Source organism: Triturus cristatus, chromosome 3_2, assembly GCF_964204655.1.
Source record: "Triturus cristatus chromosome 3_2, aTriCri1.1, whole genome shotgun sequence".
In the NCBI taxonomy this organism is placed as follows: Eukaryota; Metazoa; Chordata; class Amphibia; order Caudata; family Salamandridae; genus Triturus; species Triturus cristatus.
The window spans coordinates 947,565,200-947,582,349 of record NC_140584.1 but is presented as its reverse complement, the minus strand read 5'-3'; the positions used below and the strand labels follow the sequence as shown (position 1 = coordinate 947,582,349).

General features: G+C 45.5%; 1 protein-coding gene and 1 long non-coding RNA gene across 9 annotated transcripts in view; one reads left to right on the top strand and one right to left on the bottom strand.

The window, feature by feature from the left end:
* The window catches only part of LOC146858857 (uncharacterized), a 106,259-nt gene extending 93,290 nt beyond the window's left edge, over positions 1–12,969 (top strand). The window contains exon 3 of the long non-coding RNA XR_014980032.1: positions 12,088–12,969. This is a non-coding gene — a long non-coding RNA (uncharacterized LOC146858857). The remainder of the gene's footprint in view (positions 1–12,087) is intronic.
* Positions 4,502–17,150, bottom strand: part of GGNBP2 (gametogenetin binding protein 2) — a 407,447-nt gene continuing 394,798 nt past the window's right edge. For all 8 annotated transcript variants that reach the window (XM_085649454.1, XM_085649456.1, XM_085649455.1 and 5 more), the window contains one exon: positions 4,502–5,206. In XM_085649454.1, coding sequence (XP_085505580.1) covers positions 5,003–5,206 — 204 coding nt within the window. In that variant the 3' untranslated portion in view covers positions 4,502–5,002. The remainder of the gene's footprint in view (positions 5,207–17,150) is intronic.

The following is a 17,150-nucleotide window of genomic DNA, read 5'->3' as shown; positions in this document are numbered from 1 at the left end:
GTAGGAGATTAACTTGAAGTCTTAGCTGTTCCTGAGACTTCTTGAACAGGGGGCAGTTTCGACCTCAAGCCCTTGGAGAAACTCACACAAAGTTGCAGAAAGTTTAGTCCAGTCCTTACACTGCCCGAGACAGAAGCAGCCACTGCAGGCCAACACAGCTAAGCACTCAGCAAAGTGGTTGTTTCTCCTCACAGCTTCTCCAGCCCTTCTTCTTGGCAGTCTTCTTGGTCCAAGGAGTTCTTTGAAGTCTTATCTCCCAGAGACTTGCAACAGGAGGCAAGCACTACTTCAAGCCCTTGGAGAAAACTAACAGCAGGATGATGAAAGTACAATCCAGCCCTTTCTCTGCCCAAGACAGAAGCAGCAGGCCAACACATCAGAGCACACAGCAAAGTGGCAGTTCCTCCTGACTGCTTTTTCAGCTCTTCTTCCTGGCAGGTTCCTTAGTTCAGCAGTAAATCTGAAATACTGGGGTCTGTGCCCGAATATTTATACAGCAAATTACTATGTCCTCTTGGTGCAGAGAGGCTCTGTGCTCAGCCAAAACCAGTTCTGTACTCTCTGGTCCAGCTTCCCAGCAGAAGGTGGAGACAACATTGTCTAAAGCAGACCAGGCCCATTCAGGTACAAGGAAACCTCCTCCCACTACTCTAAAAGCAGCCCAGGTCTATTCAGCCTAGTCCTGACTCATCCAGGAAAGGCAGAACACAACTTGGCCCCCGCCCCAGTGGCTGTCTGAAGAGAATGCACATTCCCAGGCCCTGTCAATCCAAAGCCAGACAGTCAATCCACAAACCTAGTAGAGGCAAACAGAATGGTTAAGCAAGAAAATACCTACTTTCTAAAAGTGGTATTTTGAGACACAGGACATAAAAATCGTCTTTACTAAAAGATACATTTTTACATCCTGAGTCCAGGCATACTAAACATTACCTTCCTATCTTGTCCCAATGAAAATGTGTATTCATAAGATGTTATCAATAAACCCCCATTCTATCCTATAGGACAGATAGCCTTTCCATAGTGAAACACGAAATACACCGTAATGCACTACCAGGACATGTCATACACACCAGTACATGTCCTACCTTTAACAAACAGCGCCTTGCCCACAGGGGTAGCTTGGCCCTACCTTACGGGTGACTTGCATGTAACAAAAGTGAAGGTTAGGGCCTGGCAAGTGGGTACACTTGCCAGTTCGACTTGGCAGTTACGAACTGCGCCTAGACACTACAGCGGCAGGTCTGAGATACCTTTAAAGGGCTACTTCGGTGGGTGGCACAAACAGTGCTGTAGGCCCACTAGTAGCATTTGATTTACAGGCCCTGGCACTCTCAGGGCACCTTTCTAGGGAATCAGTAATCCAAATTTGCCAATAATGGAAACACCAATCCATAATACAATTTACGCAGGGAGCATATGCACTTTAGCCCTGAATAGCAGTGGTAAAGTGACCAGAGTTCTACAATCAACAAAATCAGGAGGCCAAAAAGCAAAAAGTCTGGGGGCTAAACCCGCTGAAAAAGCCAAGTTTAACACCATACATTTACATCTTAGACACGTAGGTTAGGGTTTGCATTGTAGGAGTACGCTAAACTGTTATGATACTGTATATGAATGCATAGATAAGTTGTCTCAGCAAGATGGTGGACCTCTTCATTTTGTTTAGTCTTGAACCTTTTAACTTTGGTCTGCTTCTGTTGATCATTGCAGCACATATTTTCTATACAAGAATCACTTCGGCTCAATAAATATTGAAAAACGTCCCTTTGTGTATTCTTTGTATATTTCTCTGAGTGGAAGAGGGCACAAATGTCTGATCGAAAGTTTCTACGTCTGTCACCAAGGTTCTTGTGGGAAAAAGGTTGTCATGTTCGGTAGACAGAACTGTTCGCTCCCTTTCTAGGTTAGGGGAGCTAACGGTGGCACTGTGAGCTAGCTGGTCCTAGGGTCAATGTACCCTGTGGGGCTGCATGGAATCAGTCCCACAAATGCACAGTTTCTACTGATTAGTGGAAACTATACGACCTTAGCTCGCAAGAGCACAGACCCACCTCGGGAGCCACTAGCACCATGGTGCCAACTTCCTGAACAACAATTATGGTAGGATCCCGGAACTCACTGGCCACTCTGGTCTCAGAGTTATCGCGGGCTCTCCAGTCAGAGCGATGGGGTGTTGCTCCACCTCGTGACCCTGTTTCTCACCTTTGTTTCTGCAACTTGTCCCAAATCTTCAGCCTTGTCAAAAAAGTGGAAATTGCCCTCCGAAATTACTTCCAGTCTGAAGGGGTACAAGAGCATATGTCGGAGGCCCATGGCCCTCAGTTTTTTATTTGCCTCCAGGAACGATTTGCATTGAGTTCGCACTTTGTGTTGTCCGTGAAAAGGGAGTGGTTTTCAAAATCTGTTTTGGGGGCCGCCCAGAGGAGGCAAACCTTGTCCCTGTAGTTCAGGATGGGCTCTTTGATAGCATGTGGCAGGGCCCACAGTCTCAGGGGGCCGCTAGGGCACCATAAGCCCTCTCAACTGCAAAATGCAAAAACCAACCTGTGGGTTTTAGTGTGTCTCGGACCCATATCGCCACAAACTTCTCCGCTTCGCCCCACTTAGCGTGCTCAGGGAACCACAAGAGGCGGATATTGTTTCATCAGGATCTCCGCTCTGCGTCTTCAGCCCTCGCCACTAGAGTCCCTGTTTTTGACGCAAGGATGGACACCTGTTTCTTTAGGGTAGGCACTTAGGACTACAGGTCAACGATGTAATCCTCCACTGAATGGACGTTGTCACACACCTTTTACAGATAAGTTCGCAGGAGATTCCCCTCTATGAAGACAGATTCTATCATCCCTTATAAGGCCACTCGGGAGCCCTGGAAGGCCGTTAAAATATCAGCCTGGGAAGGCTCTTTTGAGGACGGGGCCCTCCTTGCATCACTTTGAGAGCTCCCGTGTCATGTTCGCCCTTGGGTGGCAAACTGTTCAATAGTAACAACCGGAAAGTGCCAGGCGGTCTTCCCATCCCCATAAGGAGAGAGGACAGAGACGACCCAAGTCAAATGAATCAGCACTGCTCCAGAAAGAGCCCCCACCTTCACCAAATTCCGTATACTATAGATTTAAGTCCCCCGCACACAGTCCCACGTGTGCAGAAAAGCTTCTGGTGCCCCGCCTCTGGATCTCGTAGTGGCGTTGGACTGTTACCCACACAGAAGTCATGCTGAACCTCCCCACTCCTCATTGTCGGGCCGGGGCCCTCAAGACTCCAGCCCAATGGTAGGATGAGGTGAGTCACTTCAGTCCATTGTAGAGCACCCCGACCCCAGTCACAAGGACCAGGCCAGTATGAGGGGCACCAAGCACTCCGGACTGCCGCAGGCCTCCGTGATGATGTACTGCACCTCCCACATGCAGGGAGGCCCCAGACATTACTTGTGTCCACTGCAATAATGATTGATAGCAACCTACCACCGGGCCCCTCCCCGCAGCAGGCAACCACTGAAAATCAACCAAGACGGGAGAGTTCCGAGGCACCGCAGGCCGCGCATAAGCAGTCCTCTCCCCCAGCACTGCAAGCAACAGGGAGGGGCTAAGTAAGTGTCCAGGCCTTTAGTAAGTCTGTTGGCCCACAGATACCTGTGCGGGCATCCGTAGCGGTTTCCCGGCGGGCCCTCTAGAATCTGGTTCACTGGCCTCCGCAGTAGGGCACACCTACCGCCTTAACAGTGCAGGATAAGGCGCTCCCTCAGTCATCTCACCCCATTGCCAGGGCAGCCCCCACTGCCAGAGGATGGACCGTGGCCTATGATTCAGAGGGTGTTTCAAGGAAGGCTCGATGCACAGCGCCGGTTCAGGACAAGCCGTGCAGTGTGCACCCCCCTACAGGTACTCCTTGCCAATAGGCCTAAACCCTCGTAGCAGCCCAGCAGATCTGGTCAAGACAAGGCAGACCTCGCCAAGCAGGCCTGGCCCTGGATCGACAATACTCTGGCAGCCTTGCGGCTGCCTGTAGCCCCAGCGCAGTTCTCTCCCTCTCTCCATGGCAGCGGCCTATGAAACAGTAGGACAACACCCACCAACACCCTCCCACCCCCAATAGGAGGATATATTTATAGGGGGGTTCAGTCTTGTAGGAGGCAGGATAGCAGAGGGCTGGCCATCTTACTTGGCCACGCCCCCACCACAGAATATTCTTAGGATGTGGAATCTCTGGTTAGGAGTACTCATTAGAAAACACAGCAGAAACGTGTGAAGCTGCCTCACGTTTTGACTAGAATAAGTAATCCATAAGGTAACCATGTGATTAGCGATATAATACTAACTCATCCAAACTTACAGGGTACTCAAGTGAACTGCTATGAATTCCGTTAAAAAAGATCTCACCTCCCAAAAACAAACTCATACACATTGCTATGTAAAGAGAAAATGAAACCTGAATTTAATGTACCCTGCAAATCTTTCCCCTCAATATTCAAGTATATAAAAGCAGGAGCATGTAAGCCATCTTTTACTCTGCATATTAATAAATATTCTTTATTTTTAATTTTGCACATTGCGCTTTTACATATTACATCCATACATTTTTCAAATGGATGTCTTCTTTTGTAAAATCTTATATTTAGCTCATTGTCATTTCTGTACAGAATTATACGTACAATATAACCTTTGCCACTAAAGTTCTTTTCTTTGTAAATCTCATAGTAAGAGGAACAGTGAATGAAGAAAGAAGGATGATTTAAAGATAAGGCAGGCTTGCAATGTTATCTGAACTACTACATACAAGCCCGTAGATAAAAATTAAAGGATTTAACCTCCACCATTTTCCAAAACATAAAAAATGACAAATGAAGAAAGGATTAAGTTAAAGAAATCACATTTCATTTTAAGAAAAAGGTTTTGTCACAGCGGAGTAGTTTGATAGGTGTGAAAAAAGTGGAAGAGAAAGCGCAGTAGTCAGCATGAGTGTTTCAAAGAATGACAGAGCTAGTTAATGTATTTTTTTAATTTTAATTTGCCCCGGCTGTTGCCAACCGGCTACTACAAATGGGCCTTCTGTGGTCATTTAAGCGGCAGTAGCTGTTAAATTTATCCTTCAGGCGCTGTCGGTACTGTTGTCGATTGATGTAAAAGGTCTGGTGGTTTTCCACAAATGCCTGTATTTCATCTGGTGGTATACAGGCCTCCTCATCTAATGTACATTCAGATTCAGCCTGTGGAGAAAAACAAACAGCGATGAGAGAAGCACTTCACCTTGACGTTGGTTTCTGAGATGATTGCGTTTTCACAGTTTAAACAGCTTTTCATCACACTTGGAAAAACAATTGCACGATCAGATAAGTATAAAGCAAGATACATGGTTGTAGTGCTACACTAACTTCTTTTATGGCTGGGGATGTACTGGGTTTCATCTATGGCAAGACAGCCTGAACTACATTGAGAAACTGCATGGAGATTTCATGATTCAGGAGGGCACTAAGCAACACCAACCCATGAAAACACACATGAGGTCTATCACACTTTCAACTCTGGGGAGGATTAAATAACACAACCTGAACCTATCAAATACTTGCATCATGTAGCAGATATACTGTGAAACAAGAACATGTTGCCCTTTTGGACATTAACATTATGGTGGAAATATGCACAAAAATGTGAATCTAGATTACTCATGCTACCAAATATATAGTAAAATCGGTCTACTGGCACTCAGTCGAGAAAAACAGAAGAATATGCTGAATATTCTTGATGGTATACCCTGTTCTGGTGTACCTCATGTGTGATTCAAAACCCTGCGATGGGATTAAAAGTAGCTCCTTCATTGTAAGTAGATGGAAAGCCGCTCCGGCCTTCTTCTGATCACCGACCTAGTTTATCATGTTTCAAGTGACGTAATGCTCTTCATAATACTTTAATTTAGAACATGGACAGAGGCCCCACCTATATTTATCTTCTGTTATAGGTGACAAACTATATACTTACCTAGCAATGTAGGGGTTAGGTAGATGTAGTCTAAGCTACATCTTCAGTATATGCTTCAGTATAATTGATAGAATAAACTGATGATAGGTTTAATAGGTAGGTAATAAGTGACATATATATATATATATATATATATATAGTCACTGAAAAAACCATAGGTTTCACACATGTTATAGTTAGCGGAAATTTTACTGATAAAAAACCAATGAAATTCCCCCGTTATAGTTAGTGCAGGCAACTATAACTCACGCGACCGCAATCCTCTGCTGATGCTAATACTGTATTTAGACACTTATTTGCCCATGTCTTCTTCCATACATTTTTAGCTATACATATATTACAAATATTTTTTTTTCATAAAGACACATATGTCATCAGCAGAAGATTGCGGTCGCGTGAGTTATAGTTGCCTGCACCGCGCGCCCACTTTACGCAGTTAGTGCCGTGCACGCACGGTGAGCACGCGGTGCGCTACGCGCACCGCGTGCCCACGTTACGCTAGATGGGCCATGTACGCACGATGCGCTTCGCGCACCGTGCGCACATGGAGGACATATGATGCACTTCGTTTTGAAAGGTAATATTTTAATTTTTCGTAATTTTTATAAGCCCTGCACAAATGGTGCCCTTCGGGCACCATTTGCACACGGGGTGGACAGAGTGTGGATAATTTTTAAAATTTTTTTTTTTTTTTTAAATATTATAGTTTATCTCATCTGTTATAAGCCATGCGCAATTGGTGTCCTTCGGCCACCAATTGCACACGGGGTGGGGAGAGTGTGGATAATTTTTTTTTTTATATCATTTTTTACCGTACGCGTACGGTAAGCGTAATCGACGAAATAAGCGAAAAAAAAAAAAATCCGTTTTTGGCCTTGGGGGATCTTTGGGGACTCCCTCAACATGGCTATGTGTGTGGGAGCTGTCTAAACAGCCCCTTTACATGTTTTTGTGCTTTGTATTTTCATCATCACTCTCAGTGCGAGAGAGAAAATGGCTGCCGCCGCTTCCTGGTTTCGGCAGATTCGAATGTTTACTAAGATCTAAGAGCCAATCAGAATCGCGCTCGCGCACGCCACCGTACGCGTACGGTAAGCGTACGGTAAGCGCACCGTAAGCTGGCTCAGATATATATATTGATTTAAAGGCTATTTTCTCAGAATCTACTGAACAGATTTACACCAAACCTACAAAAGGCACTTCCTTGACCTGAGGACTACCTCTCTGCCAAATTTCAAGTAATTCTGTTCAGCCGTTCGGGCTGTAGCCCCGTCTAAAGGTCCTATGGAAAAATGCATGGGAAAAACGCGTTTTGGGACCCCCCCTTTTATCTCAGCCCCCGCTTGACGAATCCCCCCCGAGACTTTCAGGGTAGGAGCGGAGCGTAGCGCCCCACCTATTTTGAAAAATTCGCGAGGATTCGTCGACCGGCGCCAAAGTTATTCAAAATAGAATGTTACGGATTTCCTATGGAAACGTGGTCCTAACTATAACTACCTACTGGCGACCGCCAGTAGGTAATATATATATATATATATATATATACATATATATATATACATACATATATACCACATTTGAAGAAATTGGTTACTTACCTGTAAAAAGAGCTTTGCAGCACAGCCTGCCATAAATTGTTAGATGGCATGGAAATTTTATGTCGGGACCGGAGGCGAGGATTAGGCTTCAACTTTCACTTTATTACATCCAGCAGCCATTAGAAGCTTAAACATACAAAACTACATTTTCCATGAGGCCTAGGGAAATGGAAAAAGTCCTACAACAGCCAATTAGCAAGTGTACATCCATTCAATGTCTCCTGAGGACACTATCCTCCTCTTTCTTCACTCCTCCAGCAGCTTAAGATAAGTGTTCTCTGCTCTTCTACTGTGTGTATGGTTAAAAATTGTCTTTGCAGGCAAATACTGTTGTAAAGATACAAAAATATTGTGCCTGCATTTATCGATGCGCTATGCCCAATTTATGGTTTCTTTTTCATCATGGCACGGGAACGGTATTCTTACGCGGCCGCGTCTGAGTGTGTGTTGGGCTCTTGACTCGTGCGATCGTCCGACCACCAGGGGGAACTGTGTTTTATAATTTACGCACTAAGCGGGTCCTGATCTCCTGCTCAGTGGGCGCATCATTCACCCGATAGCAGAGGCTTAGTGACGTTTGTCAAGCCGCGTGCTCTGGTGGGGGCGGTACATTTTGTGTGTATTGGTGGGAAATCCCCAGTTCTTTAGGAGCCACTGCCTGGAGCGTAACAACCGTTTTAATGGGTAAGACTCGCTAAAATTTGATTACCAGGGACGTGCCCAGGCAGGTTAAAGTTCCCTAAATATCATTAAGGGAGGACTGGTCCCAGGTCGATAGGCCCTGACTTAGCTCCTCTTGAGGCACTCTAATTAAACAGGGAACTCCTATTCTGTTACACCCTTTTTTCCTCCAGATTACTGAGAAATTACTAAAATGGAGGATTCAGTAGACTATTATGAAGAAGAGGCGGTTACTTGACTCACTATTGACGATCACTTTTGCCAAGTGACGGACGTGTCAATATTTAAGGCGATGAGACCCCTTGAGCAGAGGGAAGATCTTAAAGGGCCCCAGGCCCCTTAACCTCCAGGGCAGCCTTTCACATCATAGTGTGAGTCCAAACGCAAGCGAAAGAAGGAGAAAGGGGTGGCTATGTATGCGTTTGCTCATCTGAAAAAGGCTTTCATGGACTAGCAACCCACTGCATCCAATTTCAGGGCTCCCTCTTTTGCCTCGACTATCCAGACCCAACCAATTTGGTTGATTACCTCCAAACCTCTGCCAGAGATTGAGAACCCAGTAGACGCTGTCATCCTACTGAGGCACCCCCTGCTACAGATCTGAATGCCCAAGACCCTGTTTCAAATATGCTAAATCCAGATGACCTGTTGCATCCTCTATCGGTGGAATGCACCCCTGCTCCTTAGAGCCGCCAAATTGCGGAAACCACTAGACAAAGACGTTAGGAGCTGCCTTAAAGCCAAACTTAGAAATTCCTACCCAACAAAGTCGTACCCTCGTCGGAGAGGCGCCAGGGGACGAGGCAATGGGTCCTTTAATATCCCCACAAGATGAGTGCAGAGAATCCAGAGGGCATCAAGATTGGGGGCAAAAGCTTTTTTTCCCCTCAATTGGGCAACCCCGATGACAGATGCTTGGGTTCTTCAGACTATCTGAGGTTCCCAAATATAGTTCTGTGACTCTCCTTTCCAACCTTCCCGTCCCAAACCTCTGTGGTTCCCTAAACATCAGATTAATTTTGTGGACAAAGAGATAGTCTGTTAGCGAAAGGGGCTTTTGTTCAAACTTCCCTCCACCCCCATTCCTTCCTCAGAAACCCTACAATCTGCCCAGGTCTCCTACGCTGTGGTCCCCCGCACCAGAAAGACCAAATCGGGAGGCCGCTCATTCTCCTTCCTCGCAGCCCGAGCCTGGAACGTCCTGCTGCTCCACCTCAGACAGACACCACTCCCCATCTTCGCAAGAAACCTCAAAACCTGGCTCTTCGACAGATATCCCCACTTGATAGACTGGAGCCTGCTTACCCCGTCCCTTAGACCCTTACGGGTGAGTAGTCGCGCTTAACAAACGCCTGTTTGATTGAGAAATGTATTCCTGGTAGAGAAAAGGGATGGGGTTTACCGCCCAGTCATAAATCTAAGTGAGTTAAAAAATTGGCTGGTATACCGATACTTCAGGATGGAAGGGGTTCACCTCAGGGATCTCTTTCAGGTCCAAGACCGGATGGTCAGGCTGGATCTCCGGGATGAGTATCTCACAATCTCTATTTTCCTGCCTCAAATGCGCTTGCTTCTTACAGTTTCAATAGAGGTCTCAGATTTTAGAATTTGTATCCCTCCCTTTCGGTCTGTCTTCCGTTCTGTGAAGTTTTACTAATGTGACGAAGCCTGTTAAGCACCTACGGTCTACCTAGACAATATTCTGATTCTGAATCAGTTTCAATGATGGGTGTCTGACTACTTTCAGATGACGGTCTATTTACTGGAGTCTCTTGGATTCGTGATTAATAGAGCAAAGTAAATTCTTTGCCCTCACAGAAAATTCAGTTCCTGGGGTTTATATCTGGCCTCGATCAACACTACTCTGAGTATCCACTGATGAAAGCTCTCCAAGATCAAGCACAAGCTCAGACATACTCTTCCCAAGACCATGATCTCTTTACTTCATCAATACCAGAATAGCAGGTCTTCTCTCCTCATCAATACAGGCAGTTATTCTGGGCTCATTAAATTATCGCGCTCTTCAGCGCCTCAAACTTTCTAACCTGCGCAAGGGTCTCGAGTACTCCCAATTTGTTCCTCTTTTGGAGGAGGTGGAAACAGTTCCAATGGTGGTTCCTGCAAATGGAGGCGTGGTACAGCCGAGCAATCTTCAGTTCCCAACCAAACATAGTAGTAGAATCGGACGCAGTGGTTCGGGTTGGGGTGCTCGATGCGAGGAGTTCTACACAGGAGGAAAATGGTCCTTTGAAGAACATATAAATTGCTTGGAGCTACTGACAGGGTTGTTTGCTAGGCCAATGTTGGACCAAGTGCAGGACTTAATGTTGTGTACTTCTCAAAATTAACAATAAAGCAGCAGTCCGCTATGTCAATCATCTAGGCGGGATAAGATCTAAAAATCTTTCGGACTTGGCTAGACTCAAGTCTTTGGAAGCTCCACACACAAGTATTTCTGGAACTCCAGTTGAAGGGGCACGTTCTAGAACAATCTCTGCCACTCGTCTGGACAATCAGCTGGAGAGGTATCGCAGTTGGTGTCTGGATCCCGGAGCAATTACTGTAGAAGCATGCCTCCAAGATTGGAGCATGGAGAAAGGGTATACTTGCCCTCAGTTTGCGATGGTCATTAGATTATCCACCCAGGTGCGATGGCAGCATAAGGATCCAGTGGCAGTGGAATTTGGAGGTCACAAGTCTGGTTTCTGGTTCTGATATAACTTTCCTGGGATTTTCCAATCCCTATACCAGTTTCCAGATCTTTTTTGGGATGCCCATAGGAATCCCAATCAGCTGCTTCTCACGGGTTGGCTCCGCCTAATGACGTGGCGGATTACAGGAAACTCTGGAAGATTCCAAGACTTTCAGTGGAAGCTGCCTATTTACTCACAAAGGCCTGGGCAGTCAGTACCAACAAGAGATACTGCTCCGCCAGGTCTAGATGGTGGGGTTGGTGTCATCAACGACAGGTGGAGCCAATGGGGGCAGAGTTTGTCCACATTTTTTTTATTTCTGGGCATTGTTAGCGGCAGAGGCCAATTAATATGTTTAGATCAGCTATATGGACAGGACATGTTTGGTTATATGGTCAGCCATTGGGAAAACAGCCCCTTGTATGCAAACTCCTTCGGGGTATTAGACTCTTGTCCCCCAGAACCTCGATATTCTACTTTATGGGACATGAATACAGTCTTGAACTTGTTTAAATCCTGGCCTTCTAACAACTTCCTCAATAAGAACCAGGTTGCGGCCACCCCGGCTACCTTTACTGTGCTTGATTTCCTTCCGCAGAGTATCAGATGTGAGAGCTCTGGATCTGACAGGTAGAGCATTTTCTCCAGAGGGAGTTACTTGTCATATCTGTAGAAGAACGAAATGCAACTCAAAATCAGTGTTTGAGCTCCTTCAGTACGAGGGGTAATGGCCTCTCAAGCCTTTACATTGGGAGCTCATTTAGAGGACCTATTAAATGCTGTGGATTAGTAATCAGACTCCACCTTTAAAATGTTTTACTTCAAACCGGTTACAAATCTGGCTTCTTTGGTGGTGGATAAGCTTTAAACTAGCCTACTTCTCTCCTTCGGTCCTGACATAGAATGCGAAATCTCCTGGCTGTCGTAAAGGAAATTCTATTAAGGACTCAGAGGCGAGGACTAGCCCTCCCGATGTATCTGCATTGAGCATGTAAGTAATACATTTTCAAAGTTTACATATCAGTTTGTGGTCTGTGGCAAGATGCTATCTGCACCTGTACTATGAATATTCTGTTTGAAGGAATGCTCATAGAGATTTGTTGTTCTTCAGATGGTTAAAATGCTCCATTTATTTTACAGGAGCTGAGGCAAATAAACTGGACTGAAGACAGCACCTACTAACTAGCCGGATCTAACATACAGTCCTGGAGTCTCCGCAGACTTTTTCATACTGTGGAGAAGCCGCTGATTATTTGGTCTATGGTGGAATATTTACTCTGAGAATTACTGATTCCCCTGACTTTCCGAACCGCCACCCTAACACGTGACCTGCGTTGTGAGATATACCTTGCCATTAATCTGTACCGGATGGATATCGCGGTGGGTTGACACCTTTGCCCTGTTACAGACTTTGGAAATTTGTATATCAACTGTTGCTGCCTGTGAGTGACGTGTCCCAGGACTGTATGTTAGATCCGGGTTGTGAACTTTCTGTTTGGCCCTCGGACCGGATTGTTTATATTTCCTCCCACGCAAATCCTTATTTCCTGGATCTGGCACGCCCCTGGATGTCTTCTCTGAATACATACTTAACTGCTCAGTGAAGACCTATATAGAACCATATCAATCCTGATTCATTTGTGAAGTGTGTTCTGTGTCCCCCCTACTATCTACCGGTCTTCGCCCTGATGAAGGTGGGGCTGTGTGTTGGGTCTGACACAAACGCGCGTAGGCGTTTGAAACTTCTGTGCATTTCCCTCCATGCTACCCCTATTTTCCAGCAGGATGACGCATGGATAAACCTTCCATCTAACATCTGGCAGTTCTACCATCATGAGCGATGTGTGATATTGTGGTTGTTGTTGGAATTAATGTATAGTTGTACGAATGTAGTGACGTGTGGGACACTGAGAATTTTTTGGGTGCATGTTCTTTTTTTATTGTCTCTGTATCGTCCTTGTTCGCAAGGGAAAAATCTCTTTTGTAAAATTATGTTAATAAAAAGAAATATGTTCTTTTGTTAACCTAGGTTGTGGTTTCTTGGCAAAGAATATCTATTGAGCTCAGCTCCATTTAGTAATTTAATATCAATGGACCTCTGTCTTAGGCCTATGATTATGTAACCTAGGCAGGTGTTTCCCTGTGCTCTTTCAAGAAGGGTGGTAAACCAGGATTAGAGTGGGGGACGTGTGCCGAACCTTCCTGGCTATGAATGGAATAAGTGGGAGAGGAACAAAAGCACAGGCATATATCCCTGACCAGTTCATCCATAGTGCACTGCCCATGGACTATGAGTGTGGGAACCTGAAGGCGAAGCTTGGACATTTGGCGTTTTCTGAAGTGCCAAAGAGGTCTAGGTCGGGAAACCTCCAACGACTGAAGTACGGGAGTAGGACTTACAGTTGGGAGTTTCCACTCGTGAACTTGTTGCTGCATCCTGCAAAATCCCTTTCTACTCCCAGTAGGTACTCCGCCAGTAGATGGATCTTGTGGTGGCGTGTCCACCTCCAAATGTACTGTGCTAACACACACAGCTGTTGTGTGTGCCGCTTTGTTTCTGGAGACAGTGCATGGCAGTTATATTGTCTTTCGGGGTGACCAATATCTTGTGTTGTAGGTGGCAGAAGAAAGCTTTGAGAGCTAACTAGACGGCCAGCAGATCTAGGTAGTTGATGGAAACCCATTTGGCGAGGTGCCCGCATCCCATGAAAGGTCAAGTCATACAGATGTGCTGCCCACCGTGTGAGGGAAGCGTTTATCGTGATGGTCACTTGCGGAACTGGGCCAAGAAAGAGCCAACCCCACAACTGTTGCTGTTCCACGACTGCACACAGCGATGGGTGCTGGCCCAAATCAACAGTCTCCTTTTGTGAGAAACAGTGTCCTGCATCTTTGGAGGAGGTTTGGTACCAATTCTTCTGGTCTTTCTGGTCTGCAAGTGGCTGAAAATCTGTTCTGGCCAGGCTTTGCACTCTTCTTGGAGACGGTGAAGAATGGGATGCTCTATTTACTCGGATCCAGTGGAGGAAGAGGCTTTTGGTGCTGCGCGCTTCGACATCAAAAAGTCTTATGGCCCGCAGGCGCCTAAGAGGCGTTCGGTGTAAATGACATTTTCAAAGCCGAAGAGGGCTTCTAAGGTCCTTTCAGTGTTGGCGTTGAAGGTGTTGTTGATGCACGGGGCTGGGTCTTGTGCCGCTGTTTCAGTGCATGGGGCTTAATCGGAGTCGGATCGGTGGCCTTCTATCAAACAAGTTATTTACCTTTGGTAATGCCTTATCTGGTAGAGATTCTTTCTAGCCACAGATTACTTACCTTCGAATTATCCCCAGGTGTCAGACTGGATCCAGCAGGAAATTATTTTGTGAGGAGTAACCCTAAGCGCCAGTAGGTGGCATTGTCTACACTGAAACAGACACGTGCAGTGCCTACATAGGCTCCACCCGTGCGTCAGTTTCTTCTTGTGAAATTTCGACACAAGGAGAACAGAGCCATGAAGAACAGTGATCACTGGTGTGTGGAACCAGGGCCCTGAAGAAGGAGTAGCCCTATAGCTATAGATCAGTTTGCATATATGTGAGGATGGGTGGGTCGGTGAGTAAGCTATGGATAGAGTGTCTACCTTACTAAAGATAAGTAACTTGTTCATCTGAAGAAGAGACTTCTCGCTGCAGATTCCTTACCTTAGAATGGATACCCAAGCAATACCTCTCCAGAGGTGGGTCTGCAAACTTGATTTAGACTAGGAATTCCTGCAGGACTGAACGGGCCAGTCCCGACACAACCAGACTATCCAGGCAGCAGTGCTTGATGAATGTATGCAGGGATACCCACATTGCTGCCTGGCAGAGGTCTAGAAGCGGAACTCTGCATGCTAAAGCAGTGGTTGTAACTTTGCTCTGCTTGAATAAGCAAGCAAATCCTCTGGGGGTTGCTTCTTGGACAATGTGTAGCATATCTTAATGTAGAGCACAATCCATCATGAGATGGTTCCCTTCTGCATGGCCTTCCCTGTTTTGGCTCCGAAATATCCCAAGAAGAGTTGATAGTCTATCCAGAAAGGTTTAGTGCGGCCAAGGCTGAATAACAACGCTCTTTTTGGGGGCAGCTAGCGGAGTCTCTCCCCTTCCTGAGAGGGATGGGTGGAGGGTAAAATGTAGGAAAGGTGATGGACTGGCCTACATGGAACAGGGTAACTACCTTCGGAAAGAAAGATGCCCGGGTCCAAAGGGCCAGTTTGTCTGGGAAGGAGAAGTATGGAGGTTGAGATGACAATGCCTGCAGTTAACGGACCCTACAGGAAGACACAATTGCCACCAGATAGTGAGAAGCCTAAGAGGGCAGGTATGAAGTGGATCAAAGTGAGCACACATTAGAAAGTTAAGAACCAGGTTAAGGTCCCAGTTGAGGCATAACAAAGGGAGTTGGAGGAAATAAGTGCTGCAAACTGGGAAACACCCATTACAACGACTCTGTTTTCACGCGCTGCCATCGCAACGCGACTTTCACATCGCAGGAGTCTTGACATCGCATGCTTTTACAACGCATGCTAGTACATCAGACAACGCATAAACGCTTTTACAAGGCATGCTAGTAATGCGCATAGGCATTACATCGCGGGATTACCAAAAATTAAAAATGTGACAATGTTGCGTAAATATTGTACAAGAATGAAAAACAAATACACAAGTTTCCCTTGATGTACCAAGCACATTGCAAAAGGCGCCAAATTTAACATAATTAGGTTTGGTCATTGCAGAGATTTATTTTTACAGTTACAGCATGAAAAAAGTAAAATGTAAATTGCGAGTGACATTTCTCTGATCATAATGACTCCTCATTTGCAAGAAATGTTTTGTCAGAAAGAAGCCTGCATTTTACAGATGGCATGGAATGAAATCTACGAGAATTGCAGACCTTTACTAAAAGACAAGGAAAGTGTGCAAAAGAGGGAAATAAAGAAATGTCACACACAATGAGAATTATTGGAGGACTGTACGAGATGTGCTGGCGAACGTACGGTGGGCTTCACAATTAAGGACGTTTGATGACTTTAGACAGGGTGGGTGGATGGATGGATGAAAGGCTGGGTGGATGAATGGATGAAAGGGTGGATGGATGAAAGGGTGGATGGATGAAAGGGTGGATGGATGAAAGGGTGGATGGATGGACGAGTGATAGGATGGATGAATGAAAGGGTGGATGGATGAAGGATGGCTTGCACATACATACAGTTTTAAAGATCACATGCGTTAATGAGCGAAAATGGCATCATTAAGTGAATTAATTTGTTTTGACAGTTTTAAAATATTTCACCTGCACCTCACCTGCACTGTGCTGTCTAGTCTCAGTAAGTTTTTGCACGACACACATTGTAGGTTTCTGAAATAACACCCTTTATGCGGGTTAGCTAAATACCCCATCTATGCGTGATACAGCTAGTTAACATAACGGTAACCACTTCGCTATGTGCGATAACTACAAACGTTTTGCTTGCCCGGCAAAGACAATAGTATTTAGTTCTCGACTTTAATAGAATTAGATTGCCTCTAAAGGTCAAACTATTCTCAAAATGGCGAACTGAAAGCAATTAGTTCTGCAATTGTCCGATAAATGTGCTGATAAAGATAAAAGCGAGTCACGCAGACGGTTAACACCGTACCTGACACATTTATCAGAATTGCAGGCATAATCTTTTCAGGGCCTTTTGTAGACGGCTATCAGAATAAGTTGCATAAATATTTATGGACATTTACTGCTCACCATTAATGTGGAGAAATACAGGATTGGCTGCGTTTTATTTAAAAGCAAAGACCTTTCCTTTAATAGTGTTAGGATTGTATTTTTATCTCAGTTTATGCACACAGGATTGGGCTTTGCTCTGGCGTGGAACTGCCCCTGAATTTTACCTGAATGGTTGAAGATGCAAGCATCACACCATTTGACTATAGACAGATGGATAACTGGGGACGTCCTACACTGATGCCCCTGTGGCGCAGCGGGCGTTTGCGCCCCGTGTATAATATGGCCCCTAATGTTCTTTATTAGTTCATATAAAGGGAGGAGCGAGCTGGGACACTGCACTGCCAGCTGTAATAAATGTATTTAAAAATACCTCTGTCGTTTCATTACGTACATGAACTCGGTTTCATACGAAAAACTAGCACCCAGAGCAGAACACGGGTTCACGTCACACAAAGAATAAA